At 42.2% G+C, this 25123-nt stretch overlaps 1 protein-coding gene across 5 annotated transcripts in view; it reads right to left on the reverse strand.

Moving 5' to 3' along the window:
* Positions 1-7755, reverse strand: part of fam193a (family with sequence similarity 193 member A) — a 96570-nt gene extending 88815 nt beyond the window's left edge. For 2 of the 5 annotated variants that reach the window (XM_042343027.1, XM_042343012.1), the window contains exons 1-2: positions 7670-7755; positions 7207-7398 (exon numbers count right to left, since the gene is read on the reverse strand). In XM_042343027.1, coding sequence (XP_042198961.1) covers positions 7207-7350 — 144 coding nt within the window. In that variant the 5' untranslated portion in view covers positions 7351-7398; positions 7670-7755. Of the gene's footprint in view, positions 1-7206; positions 7399-7656 lie in introns of all 5 variants that reach the window. The other 3 variants (XM_007905250.2, XM_042343018.1, XM_042343024.1) reach the window with 3 other exon arrangements.
* Positions 7756-25123: the final 17368 nt, after the last annotated feature.

Consider the following 25123-nt stretch of genomic DNA (forward strand, 5'->3'; position numbering starts at 1 on the left):
ACCTGGCTCAGCTACTGGATTAGCAAGACCGTTCACACAGTTAACAAACATGTCAACCTGGAGACAGTTGCGCTCCAAAGAGACCCTGCTTACCTGCCACGACCCACAAGGAGGATAGTCACTAGTTGGTCAGTTGCGCTGTTGAAGATGCCATTCTGCAGATGAGACTTTAAACTAAGGTCCCATTTCCCTCTTCAGTTGGACAATATTGGAACAGAGAAGGGAGTTTCTCCCACCGTTCTGGCTGGTGTTCAACTCAGGCCCTGCCATCTGATGGACGTTGTTATATGCAATTAGCTGCCTTATTTGCCTACCAATAGACAGTGTCTGCACTTAACATTAATCGCTGTTGAAGCACTTTGAAATGTTTTAACATGATCAGGCACTTTATCAAATGTAAGGATAATCATCATTTAAGGAAGAGCTAAGGCACCCACAATTAATGTCAAGCATGCTCAGGTCAATGCAGATATCCCCAGTTTAGTTTGTATGAGATCCATTTACTCAAATCATTCATCATCGATCTATCTTACTAAATTGTGCTGACAGACTTCTGGCTGCTAGTTCTAAGTAGTCCAGGTAAAATGATGAGGAGTCTTTTGTTGGCCATGGGCAAGGAGGCAACTCTGGACATTTTTCAACATGGCAAGCTTAATCCCATTTTCAGTGCCAAACAAGCAGATTGAGCATAATAAATTTTTCAGTTCACCCTAGACTTGCCACTCATCCAATAGTATCTTGCTCAAACACTGGTCACTTTCACCCATCAGCAGAAGGCATGCAACCAAATCTCAATTTGGGACTGATAAAATACAAATGTACTTTATACAGCGCCTTTTACATTGAGAAGATAACTAGGTCTGCAAATAAAGGAAAGAGGATTCAGAAGCAAAGTCTTCATGGTATGGATGATGATCCACAAATTCAGGGCTCTATGAAAAGTACATGTTCTTTTGACTCTACGTCTACTACAAACTCAGAACAGCATTTGCATTTTATATTTCTTACAGCAGTACTGTGGGTACATCTTGGATCAGCCTGAATCAGTTGGTAGCACTCTCTCCTCAGAGTCAAAAGGTTGTGGGTTCAAGTGCAACTTTGAGACTTGGAACTCACAATGACTAAGATGACCCTCCAATGCTGAGGGTGTGCTGTATCCTTTGGATGAGACGTTAAACCGTCTGCCTGATTAGGTGGCTGTTAAAGATCCCATGTTACTGTTCAAAAAGAGAAGGGAATTTCTCCCGGTGTCCTGGCCATCAACACTCCAATAAAATTGATCACTCACTGATTGCACGACTGTTTGTGGGCATTGCTGTGCACAAATTGGCTGTTGCATTCACACACAAAATATGCAGTCACAACACTTTACATTATATCCTGTAAAGTCTCTGAGATGTCTCAATAAAATGCAACAATTATTATTATCTCCAATTGAAATAAGAGTTCAAACTGCTCAAACTCATTTCAGACAGAACATTTGTAGGCAAAAAAAAACCTTATTCTGATCAAGAATAATAATGATAATTATCCTTGAATTTGATACTGTGTCTTATGTCAAAACATTTCAAAGTACTTCACAGAATTTTCTCTAAAATTTAGTTTTATTTTTTACAATCACTTAAACAAATGGAGAACACCTTTTTCTAAAATCTCACCGAAGGATGGCTGCTCTGACAAAGCAACGCTTCCTGAAGACTGCAACAGAGTGTTAGCCTAGACTGTGTGCTCCAAGTCCCAACGCTGGACTTGAACATACAGCCTTCTGACCTAGAGAAGGTGGCATCAACTGAGCCAGGCTGACAGCCAATCTGGGCTACATATGAACAAAGGAAGGGAAGATAGACAAACCCAAAGTATCGTTGAAAACCAGCTTTACATCAGTTTAAGGTAACAAAATATGAGATTTACACCATTTCGGCCCAACTACTTTTTCTTTACCACGATGGTCAAGTTCACCACAGATGGTCAGCAATGGTCCCCAGTCTCTTTTTCCTTCCCCCATCACAGGCTCTTCTAACCAACCCAAATACTGGCAAAAGAAAATCTCCTCATGCCAGTTGAGCATGACATTCAAATTAAAATCTTCTACTTGGCAAAATGTTATCTAGCAAGCTGCATGGAAAACATTATCAATAGCACCCAATAGCATTATTAAAATAATTTCCCCAATAGTCAACTTCCAATGGCAAGGTTTTGTGTCACATCACAGCACATGTAATATATATTATATTAACTTCTGAAAGACTGATCTTTGACGTTTGCAATTTAATACAGATCAGCACAGTTGCACAAGGAAAGGGAGTAGCTCCTACCAGGGACAAGGTACTAAATGGTTGTGGTTCCATAAAGGAAAGTAAAGGTATAAGTCAGAGAAGATTATATTAAATGAATGAAAGGCATAGAAAGCAGTGGTCAAGTCATTCAGGGCCTATGAAGGTTCCACGTTGGTCACTGTTCTCTCAACAATTCTTATTAAAAAAAACTTATGTCCCACAGCTGCCTCCTATCTCCATACTTCTTCCCTGAAACAGAAGGGAGCCATGCTTTTGAGGTTATACACTCCGATGCAGCTGCTACTCCATGAACAGCAACATAATGTGGCTTGGACTGGAGACTGGTCATTGGCCTTATGAATTTCTAACTCTCCCTAAGATAAGGTGCTATGACAGAAGAAACCGTGTATTCTTTATGTGAGTACAAGTTTGCCTCTTTTCAAAGTACTAGAGAATAGCACTGACAAACAAAAGCAGTGTTTAGGTGACTCTAGAGTCTGCTGAGGAGTACTTCACATGAAGGTGAAGTAGTTGGGAAAATTAGCAACAAGAATTAAATCTTCAGTTAAATAATTTGTTTCTGGTGCTTTTAAAGAAACAGCTAAGAGAGCACCAAACCACAAGACTGAATCAAAACCCTAATCTACCCATTTATATTCCTTTTTTAAAAAAAAACTTGAATTTTCCTACAATTACATTATAGATCCATCAAGTGTGACAGAAAACAGTGAAAGGGTAATAAAGCTGATAGTGATGTAGAAACCAGATACTACACTACTGAGTTTTTTGGCAGTAGATTAAACATTAGCTGGTTTATTATTTCTCAAACTACAACTTTATGTAAGAATGGAGTTTAAATTGTAAGTGCCAGAATTTCTGTGGTGAAGTTTCTTGGGCTGAGAACTTCTCATTTCTACTGTAGCACTTTCACTGTTACCTCATGGGATAAATCACTTTTGTTATCTGAATTATTAGATTGCAGTGAAACATACAGCAATTAAAAAAAATAACACATTCTGAATCAGGATATTCTAAGGATCCTAACAGTACCTTCAGCAAAGGGTTCAGATGAGGTCATCAACCATTTACAATTAATGATCTCATCCAAACCTTGAGATGGGATTACTGATATCAAATTTATCCAAAGTTTTCTTTTGCAATTTTGTGTGTGTAAGTACCTTTAATTTGTTTAACGAAGTTCAAAAACCTGCTATCTTTTAGATGGGGTGGAAGAGGGGAGCCAAACTAAAGGAAGATTTGTAAATCCCTACAGCAGCATGTTTCGAGATCAGAATTGAAGAGGTGTACACAAATGTATTGGAATGGTGAGCTCTGGGAAGCTTATATAAATGCTTATATTGTCACATTGCCTGCGTTCTTCCGTACCTCAGCCCCATAGCAGCCGAAACCCTCGTCCACGCCTTTGTCATTCCTGGCGGGTCTGTTCAAATGCTCTCCTCGCTGATCTCCCCAATTCCATCATACACAAAATTCAACTAATTTAGAACTCCACTTATCCCACACTCCACCACCCGCTGCCTCCACTCGGCCGGCTCCTGTTTATTCCTCGGCCCCTCCGTTCCACCATTGGCTGCCGTGCTTTCAACAACTACTCCCCGAAGCTATGGAACTCTCTCCCACAATCCCTTCGCCTTGCCCCTCCCTACTTTCAAATCCCACCTAAAGACCTTCATTTTTGACCATGTTTACCGTCACCTGCCCCTTCCCTCTTCCCCTGGCTCAGGGTCAGACTCCGCCACTGTCAGTGCTCCGGGACGCTACCCCGCATGAAAGGCTCTATATAAATACAAGATGTTGTTGTTGTGAGAAGGAAATCTAGAGTCATTTATGATACACATATGGTCAATAAACTGGTTATTACTGTCTCATTCGCTTTACTGGAAGTATCAGGACATTAAACACGGTGTGAAGTGAAGAGACACTAGTAAATCTGGATCTATACACGAATAGTATCATTGTACAGATTCTATGATAGAAAATTGCATTTTTCATTGCGGCGGTGAAGACAGACAGCATAATCATTAATATACATTCAAGAATCCTCATTGTGGATATTGTAAAGTAAAAATATAAATGAAGCTGTGCAACGTTGGTTGAAAATTCACAGAAACGATCAGTAATAAAATAAATATTAATGTAAAGAAGCTACCACTCTGTCAGACTATGTTAAATACTATACAAAGGCAGTATACTGCACACTATGAATGCCATAAACCTCGGTGAACAGAAGCAATCCTTTCAAGCTAAGAATCAAGAAGAGGATTTTCCAAGATAATATTAACTATTGCATACTACAGATTGTTAATGTATAATTTAAATATTTGGTATTGTAGTGGAGGTCTCATGGTTCTTTGCCCATCATACAAAAATCAGTTCTCTTTAAAAGGACACAATTTTCTATTCATTTCAATAATAATAAATTATAATACATCATTACTATCTTCTTTTCTGTGCATAAGATTCACAATTTACATTACTTAAAGTCACTTTAAATTACTGCAGTTAACTATTTAATAAAAGCCCTAAATATAGTATACAATACTTGCACAAAAAGATCAAGCAAATAATTTTTTATAATGGTGAAAAGTAGGTCAAACGGTTTAGCAAGCTGCAATTTAAGGAAAATACAAATGACAAAGGAAACTAGTTACAAAGATATACTCTCCAAACTCATCTCATTTAAAGGATTACCTGGCATCCAATCAGATAGATTTTGGAATCATACAAAGCGAAAATCAAAAATTCAGACATTTAACTGAAGCAAAATAGCTAAGCAAAGCATTCAATATCTAACACAAAATTGTGTCATTTGTAAGACAATGTACACAAAATCTTGCAGACTGCCAAAAGGCATTACAGTACAATAGTAAATAGCTTTCAAAGCAAGTAAATTGTGCTTGCATTTATGACTAAATCTATGGCGAAACTTTAAAAATCCTTTTTTCTAGAGATATTTTGGATTGGAAATAGAAATAGAAGTAAAAAGAAAACTATTATGTTTTTTCCTCTGGAATGCTACCCTGCTTGAGGGGGTGCCATATAAATGCAAGTTGTTGTTCAAAAAGACTTTCTCCTACAAAATACAGTCAATTCACTTTACAGTATATTCGGTGAAGCGCTTTGAGACGTCTCGAAGACGTGATGAGGCACTATATCAAATGCGAGGATTATTATTATTATTTATCACTACTTGTAACTTGACACATTCATACTTGTTGGATGCAATACAACTGAGCTATGTGTAAATCTAATACGTCTGCCCAACTCTTTTGAACAATCGCTTTTTACTTTCATTTACCAATTTTAACTCTCATGAGAGTTGCCTTAATTTGGATGATGGAGTCAAAGAAGTTTCAAAGGCTGCTAAAGTTTCTAAACAAACTTTTCTTTTCACATTAGTCCACCACAGTTTCATCCCCTCCCCCATTATTGATCCCTTGTTTAGGAAGCTGTTTTAGTTATACACATGCAATCCATCTCTAACTGGAATACTGGATTCAACTAATTTAATCCAAATTAAAACTCAATGCAAACTGCAGAAAAATTGCATTAGTAAATGATGCTTTAAACTAAGATTAGCACTAGCTTCAAAGTAAATATCAAAACCTATCTGTATTTATCCTTGTGAACTTCTTGTACCCCAGTCTCTTGCTCCCCCTCTCTATTCGGCTAACTCAAACCTGCTGTGTCCCCCACCACACCATTAGTGGCCTCACCACTAGGAACTACACTCCTAAGCTCTGGAACTCCTAACTCTCTATCCTTCCTTGGCCATCCATACACCTTTGAATTCTGCCTAAAAATCTAACTCTTCAACTGCATCTATGGTCACCTTCCATCTCCCACTTGCTCAGCGTACAATCCAGTCTTTATGAAGCACACCAAAGATGGTACCCTATGTGAAGGACACCATGTAAATTCAAGCTGTTGGACAATGAATATCTAAATATTTTAAAGCCTAAAACATGTAAGTGCAAAGGAAGCTATTGTCAGTAGTTCCTGAGTAACAGTTTTCATTGAAAATCACCCATAACCTTTTGGTAGTAATATTTTGTAATTCTTCTTCAAAGCAGTTTACTCTAAAGTAATATTTGGACAGATGAGGAGGCAGTAACTGGAAATATTACAGTACAATAATAAGTGAAAAGCTCATAAATTATACAAGCACGATTCTATACAGATCTGCAGATACAACTGTTCTCATTGCGAATACCAACTCACTGACCAATCAAAAGTGAAAAAGCATCTGAGATAACTGGGAGAATATGAATTGGAAAATTCCAAATAACCAAACATTAGATTGATTCCTGCAAATCCAGAAAATAAAGCCCTAATATATCTGAAACTGAAAATGTGATGCATTGTGTTCCTCAACAAGCCACAATTCATGTCAGCCACTTAAAAAAAGGTTTCAACAATTATTTCGATTCCAAGTTTTTTTTAAAAAAACCATAAAAGGATAAACAAATGGCAAACGAACAACCAACACTGGAGTTTGTAAACAGCAAAAAAAAAAGGGCAACTCGTGTCCAGGTTTGCCCACAGATACAGATCCATCCCACTCGGGAGTTTGAAGGATTACTTTCAGGTACCGAGGCCTACAGGCACAGGCTGGAGTTTACAACGCCCTGTCTGTCTGTCTCACCCTCCACACCCCACAGGCAGTCAGTCAGTCAGTCAGTCAGTGCCTGTGCTTTTCTTCACCACCGCCACACACAGCACCGACGCCAGAGCGGGGCTCGGTGGCCACATAGGCCATGGCTTGGGGCTGACTGGATATTTTAGGATATCATATACACACACACACACACACACATATATATACAGTATATATAAAACCCTTCCCCCACCGACAGCCCCTGACGGCGGGCGGGCGGGCGGGCGCGCTATTTGAGAAGCTGCCCATTACCTCCCCGTGCAAGGTGCCGTTGGTGCCGCCGCTGTTCCCATGGCTGGAGGAAGGCGTCAGGGGTTTTTGTTGACGGCTCACTGTCTTGCCACCGCCCCGCTTATTTTTCCTCCTTTTGGCTCGCTTCGCGTCGGCCGGACTCATGTTTCCCCTCTTTCTTTCACTCGGATCGTCGTAGATCAGCTCGATCTACTTTAAGGAGGGAGGAGGAGGAGGGGGGGAGAGAGGGGGAGAGAGAGAGAGAGAGAGAGAGGAGGACGACGAGGGGAGGGGGGGGGGGGGGGAGAGAAAAAAAAGACAAAAAAAATCGTCTTGCCGGCGTTTCCCGGGGACTCGAACCGCAACTCTGTCTGTATTTACATATATAAAATGTAGGTGCGCGTGTGTACAGGTAATAATTTTTTATGTATATATTTTTTTAAACACAAAAAAAAGAGAGAAAGCCACGACCAGAAGTGCACACCTCGGCTCGGCGCCTCTCACTGACAGGACCGGACCTGCTTCCAATATGGCGGCCACTCCGGGACCCTATCCCGGCAGCCCCTGCGCGCACTCCCCAGCCGACCTGCGCGCGCAATCATTCCCTCTCCTCCACCCACCCCCCCCCCCTCCGCACACGCGCGCGCGCGGCTCCCGCCCTCCGCGCGAGCTCCCATCCCCGGCCGCCGCCGCCGCCTCTCACAGATGCTCTTGCGCTGCCCAGTGCGCCTGTGCGCAGCAACCCTTTCTCCGCCCCCGCCGCTGTGCACGCCGGGATTTGTAGTACGTTTCCTCCATTTCCATCCTCTTACAGCGTTTGCCCCCTCCCCGTTTCTCTTTTCTTAAAACCCTCGCACACCTGCTGCTGCCGGTGGCGGGCTCGTTCCCTTTTCTACCGCCCCCCCACCATTCTCATTTTTTTATGGTTTATTAATTGGTCTATGCATTCTTCCCCACAGTCGGCCCCCATGGATGTTGATGAACCACAATTCCCATGATGCCCCGCAAAGTCCCAGCCCGCCGCGGTCTGCGCACGCGCCCCTCGCAGTTTGCCTGGTGGGAGGGGGGGGTTTGCAGATTGTAGTTTCTTTGTGTTTCAGAGCATTTCTCTCTGTGTCTCGAATTGCATTGTGTTCCACCAATGTGTGTTCAGATACCCTATACCCATTTTTTTTCTTGCAATTTACACATATTATCACTGCTTCAAATAGGAAACAGCTATAATGAGAGACTGCAGGAACCAGTTGACACAATTTTCATCTTACTGGGGAAATTGTGCCAACCGGTGAGGGCTGCGGTGCCTGGGGGGGCGGGGGGGGGGGGAGGAACAGTAATAATCCTTGCAATTGATAAGGAACCTCTTGTGAGAAAGACTCAGCGCTCCACAGGATTTGCTATAAGATGTAGAGATTTGTATATTTTTCACAAATGTCACAAATGTCAGACGAAGACAAATTTAACATCTTATCCGAAGGATATCACTTCCAAGAATGTGGCGAACCTCCCTGCACTGCAATGAGTGTGAGCCTAGGCTATATAAGTCCTGACATCCTGTGGAGTAATAGTGCATAATCATCTCTAACGACGCTGAGAGTGGTGGCACTATTTGAAAAGAGAAGAGAGTTTCTCCTGTTGTCTTGGAACAACAGTACGCCAAATAAAATGGTTCGCAAATGGAATCTAAGGCTTAGGAACAGTGGCGGTAAAGGATGCTCTGAAAGCTTCTGTCTGAAGGGTTAAATTGACTTGTATTTCAATCATATTGTGGGCTCTTACATGCACTAGAATTTTATCTTATTTTATTAGAATTTTATCTGCCTTGGTGTAAGACAGCATAAAGGTCTGGAGAGAATAAGCTGAACCATAATATATTTTTTAGGGATTATTATCCCCGGAAAAGCCATCCGCCAATCGACTAACAACCGGGTTCCTACTTACTGCTAGGTAAACAGAGGCGTGTGGAGTAAGGAAACTTGCCCAACATTTCGTCCTGCCGGGAATAGAACCAAGGTCTCTCGCTTGCAAGGCAAATTATGCTTTACCCCAAGCTTGTTCATTTCTCTACCAACCCTTCAATTGATAATCTTTTATAGAATTTGGGATCTGATTGTTTTCAGTATCATTTAACTCTTTTGAATCTGATTTAGCAAAAACCCTCTGTACATACTATAGAGGCCTCAGAAACATTCTGGTCCCGATATTTGTTGTTCATTAATTAAGCTGTGTTCGCATTGCCTCACCGTGTTCCTTTTTTTAAACTCTTAGAACCTTTCTCCTCATTGACTACAAGTGGCCATGGCTCGCCTACATCCCTGCCTGCATATTACAGATTAAAATCACGCATGATCTCCTGAAGTATTGTAGCGTACATATCCCGGGTTACGTAAACCTCTAGGAAGAGATACCTCAGAAAATACCTTGTGGAGTCCTGTAGTGTATTGGTTAGAGCACTCGCCTCACAAGCGAGAGGACCTGAGTTCAATTCTCAGGCCCAGCGAAACCTTAGGCAAATTTCTTACTCCCACACCTCTGTTTACTTAGCTGTAAGTAGGAACCCGGTTGTTAGCCGTTTGGCAGATTGCTTTTCCAGGGGTAATAATCCTTCCAAAAAAAAATAATTTGGGGACTCAATCCACAACTGCTTGTGCAAAACTGCTGTGCACAATTGGCTGCCGTGTTTTGCCCACAAAATATATACAATCAATTCACTTTACAGTATATTCTGTGAAGCGTTTTGAGACATCTCGACAACGTGGTAAGGTGCTATATTAAATAGAAGGATTAGTATTATTATCATGACTGTTTGTAGGACATTGCTGTGCTTGCACTAATCACTGCATTTGCCCACAAATACAAAGTCATAGTAAAATTCTGTGAAGCACTTTGAGATGTCTCAATCATGTGATAATGTGGTATATCAAATGAAAGTATTATTATTACTTGAGTGAATTACTTATCCAGATATTAAAAAAACTATTATGTTCTTATGTTCTCTTTACCAGTTGCGGTCATGATTTGTAAAATTTACTCGCGTTGAATTGGGGTAAAATAAACACATAATAATATAATAATAATAATATAGAATAAAAATGCTGTTTACTACAGCATTTTTGGTGTTTACTACAATTCTTTGTTGAGTTTCTGTGTTCCATGAAACATCAGATCAAGAAAATATAAAATATATTAGAGGCCCAACAGTTATTTGAACAGTACAATTAATAGTGATATAACAACAACTTGCATTTATATGGTGCCCTACATGCCGAAAGGCATCTCGGAGCACTTACATTTCTTACAAGAAATGTAGGATATACATTAAAATAACACGAACCACAACTCCCAGAGTACAGTGCATTTTAAATCCACCAAAAATGCTGCAGATACTCACTTGCCACATTGTCTACCATAACTTGGTGACTCCTGGACTCTGGTTGCAAACTTAGTTTTTCCATTATGGAATCTGATCCCGATGATCTCACCTTTCAATTTGATGGGGTTTGAATGTTCCTGTAGCACAAAGACAATTTTGCGTCAGTGACGTCAGTGTGGTTCAGTCAGTAGCACTTACACCTCTGAATCAAAGGGGTGTAGGTTCAAGCCCCACATCAGGTCTTGGAACTCATATAGTCCAGGCTGATAATCCAATGCAATGCTGGGCGTGTGCTACATTGTTGGAGGTACTGTCCTTCAGATGAGATATTTAAGACAAGATCCCAACTGTTCAGTTGGATATTAAAGATACCATGATGCTATGTGGGAAGAGAGGGACTTTGTACCTGCATTCTGGCCAACAAATCCACAAAATAAAATTTGTCATTCACTTTGTGCCTTTTTCTAGCACATTGCTGCGTGTTAATTGGCTGCCTGTGTTCACCCACAAAATATAATAATAATTCTTGCATTTTGAAGACACCTTATCACATCTTTGAGAAGTCTCAAAGTGCTTCACAGGAAAGAGTGTAAAGTCATAGTTATCCAACTGCCTCTGCTTCATCTCGGCAAATGGTTTCTCCTCCCGCCCCCACCCAGTCACCTGCGGGGTACCCCATGGCTCCATCCTTGGCCTTCTTCTTTTCCTCATCTATATGCTCCCTCTTGGCGATATCATCCTCAGACACGCAGTAAACTTCCACATGTATGCGGATGCCGCACAAATCTACTTTGCCTCCTCCAGCTGCGACTCCAGATCCACCGATATTCTATCAGCTTGTCTGGCAGACATCAGGGCCTGGATGAGTGCAAACTTCCTGCGGCTGAATGTTGACAAGACGGAAGCCATACTGCTTGGCTCCCGTCAATGTCTTCACTCTTGCAGATCTAAACTCAATCTCCCTGGGCTCTCCCTCAGACTCACCGAACCAGTGCACAATCTAGGCATCCGGTTCGAAACCCAGCTGTCCCTCCTTTCCCACATGAGGTCCCTGACCAGGACCACCTTCCTTCACCTCTGCCACATTGCCCGCGTCTGACTGTATCTTACCCCAAATGCAGCCGAAACCCTCGTGCAACCGTTTGCCACCTCCCATCTGGATTACTCAAACGCACTCCTCACCTGTCTCCCAAGCTCCACTATTCAAAAAATCCAGTTCATTCAGAATTCTGCTGCCCGCATACTGATACCCGGACCAAACTCCGTACCCACATCTCACCAGTTCTCGGCAGGCTCCACTGGCTCCACATCACCGAACTGATCAACTTCAAGATCCTCAGAATTGGTTTCAAATCCATTCACTCTCTGGCACCTCCCTACCTCTCCGACCTCCTCCAGTCATCCGCTCGACAGGCATCAGCCTCCTAATTTCCCTCGGACCCTCCGCTCCACCATTGGAGTTCACACATTCAGCCACTATGCCCCAAAACTCTGGAACTCTCTCCCTCACTTGCCCCACTCTTCCATTTTTCAAATCCCACCTGAAAACCTTCTTTTTCGACCATGCTTACAGTCACCTCCCTCCCCCCCATCTTGGAGTCAGGCTCTGTCACTGTTAAGTGCTCTGAAATGCTACCCTGTGTGGAGAGCGCTATATAAGTGCAAGTTGTTGTTGTTTTTATCGTAAAGTGAATCGGCTGTATATTTTGTGGGCGAATCGCAGGAGCCAATTGCGCACAGCAGTGTCCAACACACAGTTGTGGATTGGGTGACCAAATTATTATTACTTTTAAGGAATTATTACCCCCAGAAAAGCGATCTGCCAATTGACTAACAACCATTTGCCTACTTCCTGCTAGGTAAACAGGTGTGTGGAGTAAAGAAACTTGCTCAACATTTCGCCTTGTTGGGAATCGAACACAGGTCTCTTGCTTGCGAGGCGAGCGCTCTAACCATTGAGCTACAGCACTCCACTTTGCTATATGCCCTATGAAGCCCTTTGAGATGTCCTCTGAAAGTGAAAGGAGTTATATCAAACGTAAAGATTAATCTTAGTAAATATCTAATACAAAAAAGACAAGGGCAGCAGGAGAAATGTAAGAATTTTAGGGTTTTTATGGTTCATCATAAAATCAAAGAATTATACAGCACAGAAGGAGGCCAATTGGCCCATCATGTCTGTGCCATTGTTTGCAATAGGTACTGTACAATCATTGATTTAAGAGTACATTGCTTAATATATTTTAGTTGAAAATTTGTTATCTCCATTCACTACTTACTAATTTTAAACTAGAGTACAAAAGTAACATTTTAAAAATGTAGAAAAGTACATCTGCGCTAATTCAAAGATTATAAAAAATGTGAGCATGGAAATAAGCCACTCAGCCCAACCAGTCCGTGCTAGAATTTACACCCCACGAGAGTCTTCACCCATTCCGTTACTCCCTCCCATATCCTTCTATTCCCCTCGCTCCCTAACTCCATTCTATGAGAGTATCTCACACATGCTTCTTAGTTTATTATCTCATAAAGGATGAATGTAGAAGACCAGAAAACAAAGAAGATCTCCTAAATGCATAATTTCTAGAAGGTCTCCAAAGAGGACAGTAGTGGCAAAAAAGTAAATATCTGTTTCCAACATTTGACCCAATCCACCATCCTTCTTGAAAGTGATAGAATCATAGACATTGTTGAAGAGGAATTTATTGATCAGACTATTATATTAACAAAAAAGATGTAAATCTAAGATCAAGATCCAAAATATACGTCAAAGCTTAACAACTCAACAACAACAAAATCACATTTTTAGAGCGTCTTTCACGTCGGGAGGACGTCCCAAGGTGCTGGACAGTCAGGGGTATGAGCATGGGGGAGGGGTGGGGGAGGGGTGAGGAAAGGCAAAGAGGTGGGAGGGAGACTGAAGGCACGATCGAAGAGGAGGGTCTTGAGACCAACTTAAGCCTTAGATAGGCTCAAGAAAGTTAAAAACCTCCTTCAAAAGCTATTCACTTTGATTGCATAGATTTCTGGGGTTTCTGAAAACTATCTGACAAATTAAGGTTCATATACAGTATTTTGATTGCTTTTGTTAACTCTGAGTTGTAAGTACCATCCTCAAGGATTCCAATTCAAACTCCAAGAGTTTCCCTTTAGGCAATGCTGCAGAAGCAAATGGAAACAATAGTGAATGAGAAGATAATTTTACCTATCAATTACAACAAGCTGTTATCTGATTACCAGAAAAAGGTAATCCAGATCAATATGTTAGGATGCACCAAGACAGGAGAAGAAGATACATAAGTTTAGAATTGTAATGGGCAATTTCAAGACAGGTGGCAGTTTTCTTTACTCAATAGATAATTAACAACTGGAATAGGTCGAAGCCAGGACATTGGACTCGTTAAAATGCACCTTGATGCTGTGATGGGGGAGATGTTAGGATGGGTGTGCTGGAAGGATGAGATCAGATAGGCCAAAGGGAATTCCTCATTCAAACCAATCTTGTGATATAGAGGCAGAGAGATAGAAATGGGTGTCACCCATGTAGATGTGGCAGTGGACCTCTTGCTTGAGATGGTATAACCAAGGGGGAGCATAAAGATGGTGAAAAGAAATGGACTGCAGTTAGAGCCCTGAGGAACTCCGCATGTGACAGGAAGAAAACCCATTGGAAGAGATAAAATGAAAGTGTTGGGTCATCATCTCAAGTAAGAGTGAAACCACAAAAGTACAGAAATGGGGAAGTGGAGCAGGGAAGAGAGATGGTAGAGAAGGTTGGAGTGGTTGATGGTGTCAAAAGTGGCAGAGAGATTGAGGAGAACAAAGAGGCTAAAGGAGCCTTGGTCACAGATGGAAAAAATGTTGTTGACTTCAACTGGTCCAGTAAAAAATAATATTTGTAATGAATGTTTGGATTTTTTGGTCAGTTGCGTGTCGCACACATGTGAAAGCCCATCACCAAGCTTAAGAGTATCCAAACTGGACTGTGAATGGCGATGAAGAGCAGGAAATCTGACTGATTTTCCCCTTCTGAGCCCAGGTTCTCTTATGTCAACTGTAGCACCCTAAATAACTATAAGCCTTTCATTTGATATAACTCCTTATCACGTTGTCAAGATATCTCAAAGCATTTCACAGGATATACTGTAATGTGGATTAACTGTATATTTTGTGGGTGAAACACGGCAGTCAGTTTGCGCACAGCAATATCCCACAAACAGTTATGGATTGAGTGACCAATTTTATTTGGGGAATTGTTGACCAGGACTCTGGGAAGGAGAAACACCACTCTCTTTTCAAATAGTGCCATGAGATCTTTAATGTTCACCTGACAAGGCGGACGAGATCTTGGTTTAAAGTCTCATCCAAAGGATGGCACTTCTGACAATGCAACACTCCCCACCCTCCAGCACTGCATTGGTTCTGTCAACTTAGACTACGTGATTCCAAGTGCCAATGTGTTAGTCTGGTTGAGATCAGTAACTTGTCAACAATGCAATTGTGCAGACTGAATAGTCTGATCTTTTTACGTCTTGTCCCTTTTATTTAACAATTTGGAGATTTCAGCTTCTTCTCATCCAAATGTACCCTGGATATAAACCACCTGACTTTACTGAGTCTCTCTGGCCTTTCTTTATTAAGAATTATTACATTTATTCCCAGATGTAACCACTGCCAGGTTTTTTTTGGTAAGCCAGGTGCCTGAAACACGTGGAAACCCATCAACATGCTCAAGAGTATCTAAACCACAGTCCTGTAGCTCAGTGGTTAGAGCACTCGCTTTGCAAGTGAGAGACCTGAGTTCAATTCCAGGCAGAGGGCGAAACCTTGGGCAAGTTTCCTTACTCCACACACCTGATAATAATCCCTCCAAAAAACAAAACAATAATAAATTGGTCATTTTCAATCCATGACTGTTTGTGGGACATTGCTGTGCGCAATTGGCTGCTGTGTTTGCCCACAAATATACGGTCAATTCACTTTACAGTATATTCTGCGAAGCGCTTTGGGATGTCTAGAAAACATGAAAAACACTATATCAAATGTAAGGATTATTATTATTATTATTAAACCAGACTAAGAGTTCTATGTATGTCACTTATGCAAAGGAATTAACCGTGTCTGGAATAGAATGCACATTCTCTCCCTAGAATTTCCTGCAAGCTTCCTAGCGACCAGCACAGCTCAGCATGAAATGCATGAGAGTATTGCCATTATCTGCCTGCCCTAACATATTTTACTCTTCCAAAATAGACATGCATGGTTAATCGTGCAGAAAAACCCCGCCAAATTCAACTTATGAACAAAATAATAGAATCTAACGTGGATCAGTGGTGCACAGCAGTAAATCAACCATGAACACACATGTCATTTCCTTAATATATACTAGCTGTGGCCACCATTTAATCCACACAGTAAAACTGAATAAAGAGATGCAATTTGTTAGAACTTCTTATTGTGTACAAGAGTTCTGCTATATGTCAGGCTGTGAGTTCCTCTCTGAAAGTGATAAATCTCATGGAACCAGATCACATTTTGATCATTTAAAAACCATTCTGTGTTATTAAAAGTAAAACAAACTGGAAGATGCCAGGACTGAGCCCCATAGTTGTGTTGTTTTCTGATTTCAACTAGGATAGTAGGAAGAACACGATGATTGGCACTCATTGTCCCTGGGCCAGGTATGTGTGTGGTGGGGAGGGGGGTGGGGGTGCGGGAGGAATAGTCAATATTTGTGATCAGATTTTTATTTAGATGCTCGGACCAATGCTCTTCGACCAATTGGCTATAGACATAAGCCTGGACAAGTTCTAACTTTCTACAGTGCAGCACGGAGCCTTGGTGTGTTGTTAGATTCCCAATCGTCTATCTTAAGACCTATCATTGTGACCACATTTTCAGACATCTTCCTCCCTTCAACTATCTTTTCAAAGAGTCGGCATAAACACGATGGGCTGAATGGCCTCCTTCTGTGCTGTATAATTCTAAAATTCTATGATCCCAGCGCCTGCTTCTTAGTCTGTTATGTAAAGCACTTTGAGATGTTTTTGTGACTTTTGACCTCACAGAGGTTTATAAAAGTTTAAATGGTAGTGAAAAAGTAAACCCAGATCAACACTTTTTAGGGCAATTTCAGGACAGATACCAGGAAGTTTTTCTTTATGCATAGGGTAATCAATAACTGGATCAGGTTATCAGGAAAGGTGACAGGGCCAGGACACTGACTCCTTTAAAAAGCAGTTTGAAGGTGTGGTGGAAGCATGGTAGGTTGGAAGGATCAGATCGGATGGGACAATGCGGCTTCTTTGGTTCAGATCCTACCTTTCACACCGTTTCCACTTTGCCTCTACAATCGGCTTCCCCTCCAGCCCCTGCACCATTCCGTGCAGAGTCCTCGGTCCTCTCCTCTTCAAAATCTACATGCTCCTTCTTGGTGATATCAACCGCAGACATGGGGTCAACGTCCACATGTATGTGGAAGACACCCAACTCTATCTCTCTACCTCCACCATCGACTCCAGGACCACTGCTGTGCTGACAGAATGTCTGTTAGACATCAAGTCCTGGATGAGAGCTAACTTTCTACAGTTGAACGTCAACAAGACCGAGGTTTTCCTGACCGAGGCTCACCTCCTCACATCAAGCGCTGACAGCATCACCATCTAAGGATGCACACTCCACCTTACTGAGCCTGTCCAGAATCTTGACGTCTTGTTTGACCATCAACTGTCCTTCCTACCCCACATCCTTACCATGACCTGCTCTGCCTTCCCCCACCTCCGCAACATCACTCGGCTCTGCCACTGCCTTTCCCTCAGGCCGCCGAAACCCTCATCCAAACATTTACTACATCTAGGCTCGACTACGCCAACTCCTTGCTTTTTGGCCTTCCCAACATCTCCCTCCATAGATTGTAGATCATCCAGAACTCTGCAGCCCGTGTCCTCTCCTGCACCAGACTCTGTGAGCCCATCACCCCCATCCTCGCCCGGCTCCATTGGCTCCCTAGCCCCCAGAGGATAGAGTTCAAAATCCTCGTCCTTGCATTCAAAGCCCTCCATGGCCTTGCTACTTCCTATCTCTGTGACCTGCTAATGCCATATCAACCTGTCCGCTCCCTCCGCTCAATGGGATCTGGCCTGCTCCACATCCTCCGTCTGGCCCGCCCCACCATCAGTGGTTGGGCCTTCAGCCTCTCTGCCCCCATTCTTTGGAACTCCATCCCACAGTCCCTTCACTTCGCTCCCGCCCTTGCCTCCTTAAAGGCACATCTCAAGACCCTCCTCTTTGACCGCGCTCTCGGCTATCCCCTACCCCTACCCTCCCTGCTCTCCACCCCTCCTGATCCCAACCCCCAGCTCGGATCCAGCACTTTGGGATGTCCTCCTGACGCAAAGACTGCTTGTTGTTGCTCTTCTTCTAAATCCAGACTGTACTTGTGATCCGTGATCTTGTGAAAGCAGGAAGATAATTGGAGGAGGTGAAAGGAGAGGAAAGAAAGAATGGGTTATAAACAGCTACATAAACAGCAAAATGACCAATAATTCCACCTCTAAAGGCTAGCGCAGTCTTTACCCATGAACATTATATCCCCAGAGGGTTCAACAGGCAGACTGAAACTAAATTATAGTGAAGAACAGCAGGTGGCAGGAAATGAAGGGATAACCTTTAGATGGTAAAATAAAGACAACTGAAAGGATTTTATATGTGGAGTTGTTCCACAACAGAACCAAAATTATTTAAACTTTTCCTTTTCTAACAAAAAACAACATTTTCACTTTATGAACCATATATTTTAACAATGTATTTGTTGCGAATACAAGAAAAATAATAATCCTTGCATTTGATATATCATGTGTTTGAGATGTCTCAAAGCACTTCACAGAATATGCTATAAAGTGAATTGACTATATTTTGTGGATAAAACGTGGCAGCCAATTGAAGACCTTCCTTTTCGACCATGCCTACGGTCATCTTCCCCTTCCCTCTGGCTTGGCCTTGGGCTTCACCATTGTTAAGTGCTCTGAGATGCAGCACGGCGTGGACCCCAGGAAAAGCGATCTGCCAATCGACTAACAATCGGGTTCCTAACTTGCCCAAAATTTCGTCCCATCCAAAGTCAAGATTGTTAGAAGGAGAGCAGATCCCAGACCTTCATGAACAGTGGGGCTAGGTGCTTGGAGGGAGAGTGACACTGTCTCTCTTGAGATTAAGAATCCTAGGAATTACAAAAGGCGGAAGACATCGGGTAAACAAGCCTTGTGGTTGTTCATTCATTGGAGCAAAGAGTAAACCTCTTTGTTTCTTCTATCCTAAACCTCAGTTCTTCCAGTACCAATCGTGGGTTTGTAACCAATAATAATCCTTGTACTTAATTTCATGTCAGAAGGATGTCTCAAAGCTCTTTACAAGATTTAAATAAAGTATAGCTACTGTGTATTTTGAAGGTGAATGCGACAGCCCATTTGCGCACAGCAATGTCTCACAAACACCAATGAAGTAAGTGACCAATTTTATCTGGGGGGTTGTTGTCCAGGAGACTTGGAGAAACTCCCTTCTCTTTCCCAGTGATGCCATGGGCCGTCAACACTTCCCTGAATAGAAGGAACCTGGGTTTAATGTCTCATCTGAAAACTAGCACATTCAGCAATGCAGTTCTCCCCCACCACTGCACTGGAGTGTCAGCCTCGATTAGAGCTTCTTTGTGGCCCTTTGTTGTTGATATAGCAAGCAGCAGGAATACATTTTCACTAACTGTTAAACCTTTCAGAAGTCCTTTACTAAACCCTCTTTCCCAATCTTCCCTGTTCCTATGTAAACACACCCAATTTCTGATACTTTGTTGGGAGTAAGCCTGACTCAGTTAGTAGCACTCTTGTCTTGGAGTCAGAAGGTTCTACATTCAAATCTCATGTTGGGACATTGAAGTCATGATCAAGGCTCATGTTCTAGGCTCACACATCAGTTCAGTGCTGGGGTTGCACGACATTGTCAGCCGTGCCGACCTTAGGCTGAGATATTAAACCGAGGTCCCATCTGCCTATTCAGGTGAATGCTAAATATCCCAATGCACTACTCAGTATGAGAAAAGAGTTTCTCCGGTGTACTGGCCAATAATCCCCAAATAAAATTGGTAGTTCACTTCTTGGCAGCTGTTTGCAGGACATTGCTATGTGCAAATTGGCTGCCATTTTTGCCTACAAGATACAACAGTCACTAAACTCATGTTGGGACATTGAACTTTTACAGTAAATCCTGTGAAGTATGTCTCAAGTAAGTGATACTTTCTATCAAATGCAAGCCTTAGTATTACTTATCCAGTGAATGTATTCTATACCATCTCCAGCGCTGGGATCCTCTTTCTGTAAATCAGTGCTGAGAAATGCATTTGAGTTACTCCTACCCATTGGGAGTTTCTATGCTCTTCCCTTGACAGCATATCTGGCTTCTCAGACAGGTCAGTGCCACTCCATGTTCTGCTCTCGAATCAGCAAAGGGCGTGAGATGACACATCCACTCAGACTGGAAGAAAAATACAAAGTAATGTGTAGCATCTCAACCCATTTTCATTCTCACACATCTCACAGATGCTCATGTTAAGAGCCATGTAGACCGACAGGTGAAAATAGGCTTCCTTCTAGTTGTACTGATTGGAAACATAGCATGGTTCCTCAGAGTTCAAAGAAGCCGATAAAAATGGTTTTGTGCGAAATCTAAAATGAATATAAAGTTTCTTTTCATGGTTCAGAAGTAATATCGTACACAGGATTTTGCAGCCTTTGACAAATTAGCTGCTTGCACAAGTACACAGTCACTACTCTTGACAGTAATTAACCTGAAGCGTTTTGAAACCTTCTGATGCTACAGGCACTATATCGATGCAAGAATTATTATAATTGTGTTAATTCGCAACATAGATATTAGGCAGAACACATCAAGCTATGGAGAGAGGAAAGTGAGTTAACATTTCAGGTTGATGACCTTTCTTCAGAACTGACCAAACATCATTGGTTTTGACTCGAGTTCTGACAAAAGGTCATCGACCTGAAACGTTAACTCACTTTCCGCTCTCCATAGATGCTGCCTGATCTGCTGAGTGTTCCCAGCAACTGCTGTTTTTATTTGAAGTAGAAACCCAAACCTAGTATGCCGTTCATTGGCTGCCATGTACAGTATACATTATTATTTTCGTGTCTATAGCAGGACAGAAATACTATGAGAGGTGACCAAGGAGAGGAAGTTATATATATTAATATCAGACATTAAATGATTTGTTGCAAAGTCAGAGCAGGGATGTAGTCAGGCTCAGACCCACCCGTTCGTCTCCGGCCGACAAAGAAGCCGCGGCCATGTTGAGGCTTGAGCTCCAACCGTTGTCGTGCCCCCCCACGTACATCTCACCCCCCACCCACACACCCACCCACCCACACACACAGCCTCGCTTTGTTTTTTTTGGAGTCTGACACATGTGAAAACCCATCCCCATGTTTAAGAGTATTCAAACCAAGCTGAGGATTCCCTGCATCCCACCTACACATGGAAATCCCAGAGATAGATTGTTGGAATGGAATCCGCACTCTCTCCCTGGAGGGACACATCCTGCTTTAATAATTCCAGAAAATATTAGGCACAGGTTGGTACAAGCCAAGGCTATCTGGCAGGCATCTGCCTTCAGCATGATGAGCGGATCTTTACAGGACAGCACGTGACGTGCCAACCACCTTGATGTTTTCTCCCCTCCCCCACTCCTCCTCCCCATCTACTCTCCTCTCTCATCGCTCCCCTCCTCCTATCTTCTCTCCCTTCCCACACTCCTCCCCCTCCCTCCTCTCCCCTCCCCCAACCTCCTCCCCCCATCCTCTCCCCCACTTCCCCCTCTCCCCTTCACTCCTTCCCCCTACTCTCCTCTCCCCATTCCTCCTCTCCCCTCTCCTCCTTCCCCATCTCCTCTCCCCTCCCCTACTGCTCTTCCCCCCTCTCTCATTCCTCCTACCCCCTCCCCTTCCCCCACTCTTCCTCTCCCCGCCCCTTCTCCCCTCCTCCCCTCTCCTTTCCCCTACCCCACTCCTCCCCCCTGCCTGTCTATCATAAGTTGGTGTCCACACAAATTTCCAGTGGTAGCTCTGGCCTGAGTCAGGGAGAATGAAAGTCCACTTCAACTTTGGACAACGTCCAATATTATCAGCTTTCCAATGAGAAATGAAATCACTCACTATGAAAATCATTGTAATCACAGTCCCTTTGCCTCTTTCAAGGCACGTCTCAAGACGCTACTCTTCAACTGCGCCTTGGGACACCCTGCTACCCTTACCCTCCCTGCCCTCCACTCCTTCTGATCCTAACCCCCTGCTTGGGTTCAAATCCCTGAATGTTCATCGCCTTGGGACATCTTCCTGACATGAAAGGCCCTATACAAATGTAGTTTGTTGTTGTTAGTCGATTGGCAAATCGCGTTCTAGGGGTTAATAATCCTTTTAAAAAGATAATTTTAAAAAATACTAATTTGGTCACTCAACCCTCAACTGTTTGTGAGACACTGCTGTGTGCAATTGGCTGCCGCTTTTTGCCCACAAAATATACAGTCAATTCACTTTACAGTATATTCTGTGAAGCACTTTGAGATGTCTCAACAATGTGATAAGATGCTATATCAAATCCAAGGATTATTATTACGTGTGGTAGGAAAGTTTTGGGAAGATAGGTGCTTTGAAATACTATATTACATGTAACCTGGAGGAAAACTGCTGGAAGCTGTGAAGATGATGATGGAGTGAATATTTTTATTCACAGGGAAAAGTAGCAAAGAAAGATTAATGCTGGTGACATCTGCATTCAATAGGATTTGTCAATAGCCTGACCTAATCACTGAGTGAACATATTATTCCTTTCCAATTCTCTTTCCTCCTCTCCTACAGGGGGTTGACTCGGGCTGACATTGGCCATTTTTTAATGTCTGTGTCTCGATAGCGTTTGCGAGCTTCTCAACCGTGGAATGCATTACATCCGAGTCTGATCCTGTCCTCACCTGTCACCCACATATGTGCATTTTCCAATTAAGAACAGGAACCATGGCTGATTTTCCCTTTCCTAGCTCAGGGGCATTGAGACCCGTGGTTGTGCCCCCTACAGAAAGAACAACATGCATTTATATAGCGCCCTTCACGTAGGGTAGTGTCCCTAAGCACTTGACAATGGAGGAGTCTGACCTAGCGTTGCACTGACTGAGTTCTGCTAACTCAGACCCGAAGCCTAAAATTTCACCTGGTCATAACCTTAAGATCATTGCCTTAAAATTTAAGATTGCGCAGAATATTGTAAAGTTTTTGAATTAATTTGAAACCGTTGTCTGCAGGGCTTTCTCAAGAATGGCAGAAAATTGGCTTTGAAGATTGAGATTGATTGATTATTTTACTGAATCTTAAATTTGAAGACAACATGACCTTACTGACCATCCTGCTGGTAGGTGGAGACGGCCCAATGAGAGCACAGGATAGGTTGATGGACAGGTTGACAGTTCGATGGGAGTATATACTCACTGCAGTCATTAAAAATTGCAAAAGTCACTGTTTCCAGGCCTCAATTTTCTTACAGTTTTAACTATATATCATTGGCCCAGACTCAAACGTTCAAAGTGACCAGGAGATCTTGGATGGTTTGAGCCACTTACACATTCAGTACCAATGTCATTCCTGATTCAGCCACTAAGAGATTATTTGGTACTGCTCCAAAACAGTGAAGGGAGCTATATAAACGCAAGTTATTATTGGTGGTTGTCCAATTAAGCTTTTTTGCAATTTCCCTCCTTCCTGTAATCCTACAGTCAGCAACTGAGCATCTATTGGAAATTTGGGTCCAAATTGAACTAAAGAATAAAGAGTTTCATAAACAATACACGTTCCTGTAAATTAGAATAATTCAGGGTTTTCACAGAACAAAAAAGACTGTTAAAGCAATCTTTTGGGAAATTGTTTTGAGAGTGCAATGTCATGGTCTAATGCAAATTAAACTTTTCTTTTCCCAAATTGGATGGATAGACTAGATGGTCAGAGACATTCCTATGACCAGCAATGATGGACTAATAAACTTCTCTTGCTTGAAACTTACATATATTACTATGTACATAGAGGCTGGGATTGAGATCTTGGTCTCCCCTAGGTTCCTGCCAAATATTCTGATATTGGCTGTAGTGGTTCCTGGTAATGGTGAGACTGTATGAGACAGAAGTAGCTTCTGTTTGAATAGAAGTTGAAGGTATCAACCTGGCAGTTTGTAGTATTCTTGGCACTGAGCCAGAAAGTTTGGGGTTCAAGCCCACCATTAGGCCTTTGCCACAATTGCTTGCAAATACAGTCGGTCTATTTCACAGTAAATCCTGTGAAGAGCTTTGAGACGTCTTTCCGACATGAAAATGCAAGGTTTATTATTTATTATTAGAATCTCATGGCACTATTTGAAAAAAAAGAGTTTCTTCCAGTGTCATGGCCAACAATTCAATCCCCCAGGTGTGTTTGCCTACAAATACACAGTCATTGTACTGCACAGTACACATCATGTCAAGCACTTTGTGACAATTTGACAACATGATAAGAGGCAATATCAAATGCAAAGATTATTATTATTTTAGTGTTTGATTTAGAAACTATCACCTAACCAAAATTTGCAGGTAAATAATCTTATTTCTCAAAAATGGCAGTTCAGTTTTTTGAGATGAAAAGCTCTCATTTTACTACGTGGTGAACATGGCTTTGAACAGATTCATTGAAGACAAAATAGATATTGTCAAAACATCACTTTTATACAAAAACTGTAGCTGAAAACATAAATTACCTGCATTGAGAAAATTATGGTTTTCAATACTGGTATTATGCTATGTAATTAGTGAAAAGTGTATAACTAACAGAAAACTATCCTACATATTATATCGTGCAACCTTTTTATAATGCTTTCTCCATTTACTGTTTGTCGGTGGTCTATTTGTCATGAAAGTGAATTGTGCTTGTGGCTCACTTCAATTCAAACTGCAAGATAACTATATCCAGTGTTCACAGCTTTGATAATATTAAATATTAAGAAAGGCACAACTAATACAGCCTCCTCTAACTATCCAAATGTCCTCTTGAATCTCTGGCAATTATGTCACCAGGGAAAAGCAATCAATGGATGGAATCAATTCCATGTGTTCCTAGTGTTTCACCGCAGCAACAACAACAACTTGCATTTCTATAGTGCCCCTCACGCAGGTTCCAGAGCGCCTGACACTGCGCTCCTCACGCAGGCCCCAGAGCGTCCACAGTGTCCCAGAGTACCTGACAGTGGTGAAGCAGGAGCATGATGCCGAGCTGGGGGGAAGTGACCATAGGCACGGTCGAAGAGAAAGTTCTTCTGTGTGTGGGACATTGCTGAGCACAAATGGGCTGCAGTGATTGCCTATAAATACATAGTCACTACACTTCACAGTAAAATCCTGTAACTCTAGATTAATAAATCTTGTGAATTGCTTTGAGACATCTTGACGACATAAGATACTTTATCAAATGCAAGGATTATTATTACCTAGGATAAAGGCTC

The sequence above is a fragment of the Callorhinchus milii genome, unplaced genomic scaffold (assembly GCF_018977255.1).
Source record: "Callorhinchus milii isolate IMCB2004 unplaced genomic scaffold, IMCB_Cmil_1.0 Scaffold1, whole genome shotgun sequence".
Lineage (NCBI taxonomy): Eukaryota > Metazoa > Chordata > Chondrichthyes > Chimaeriformes > Callorhinchidae > Callorhinchus > Callorhinchus milii.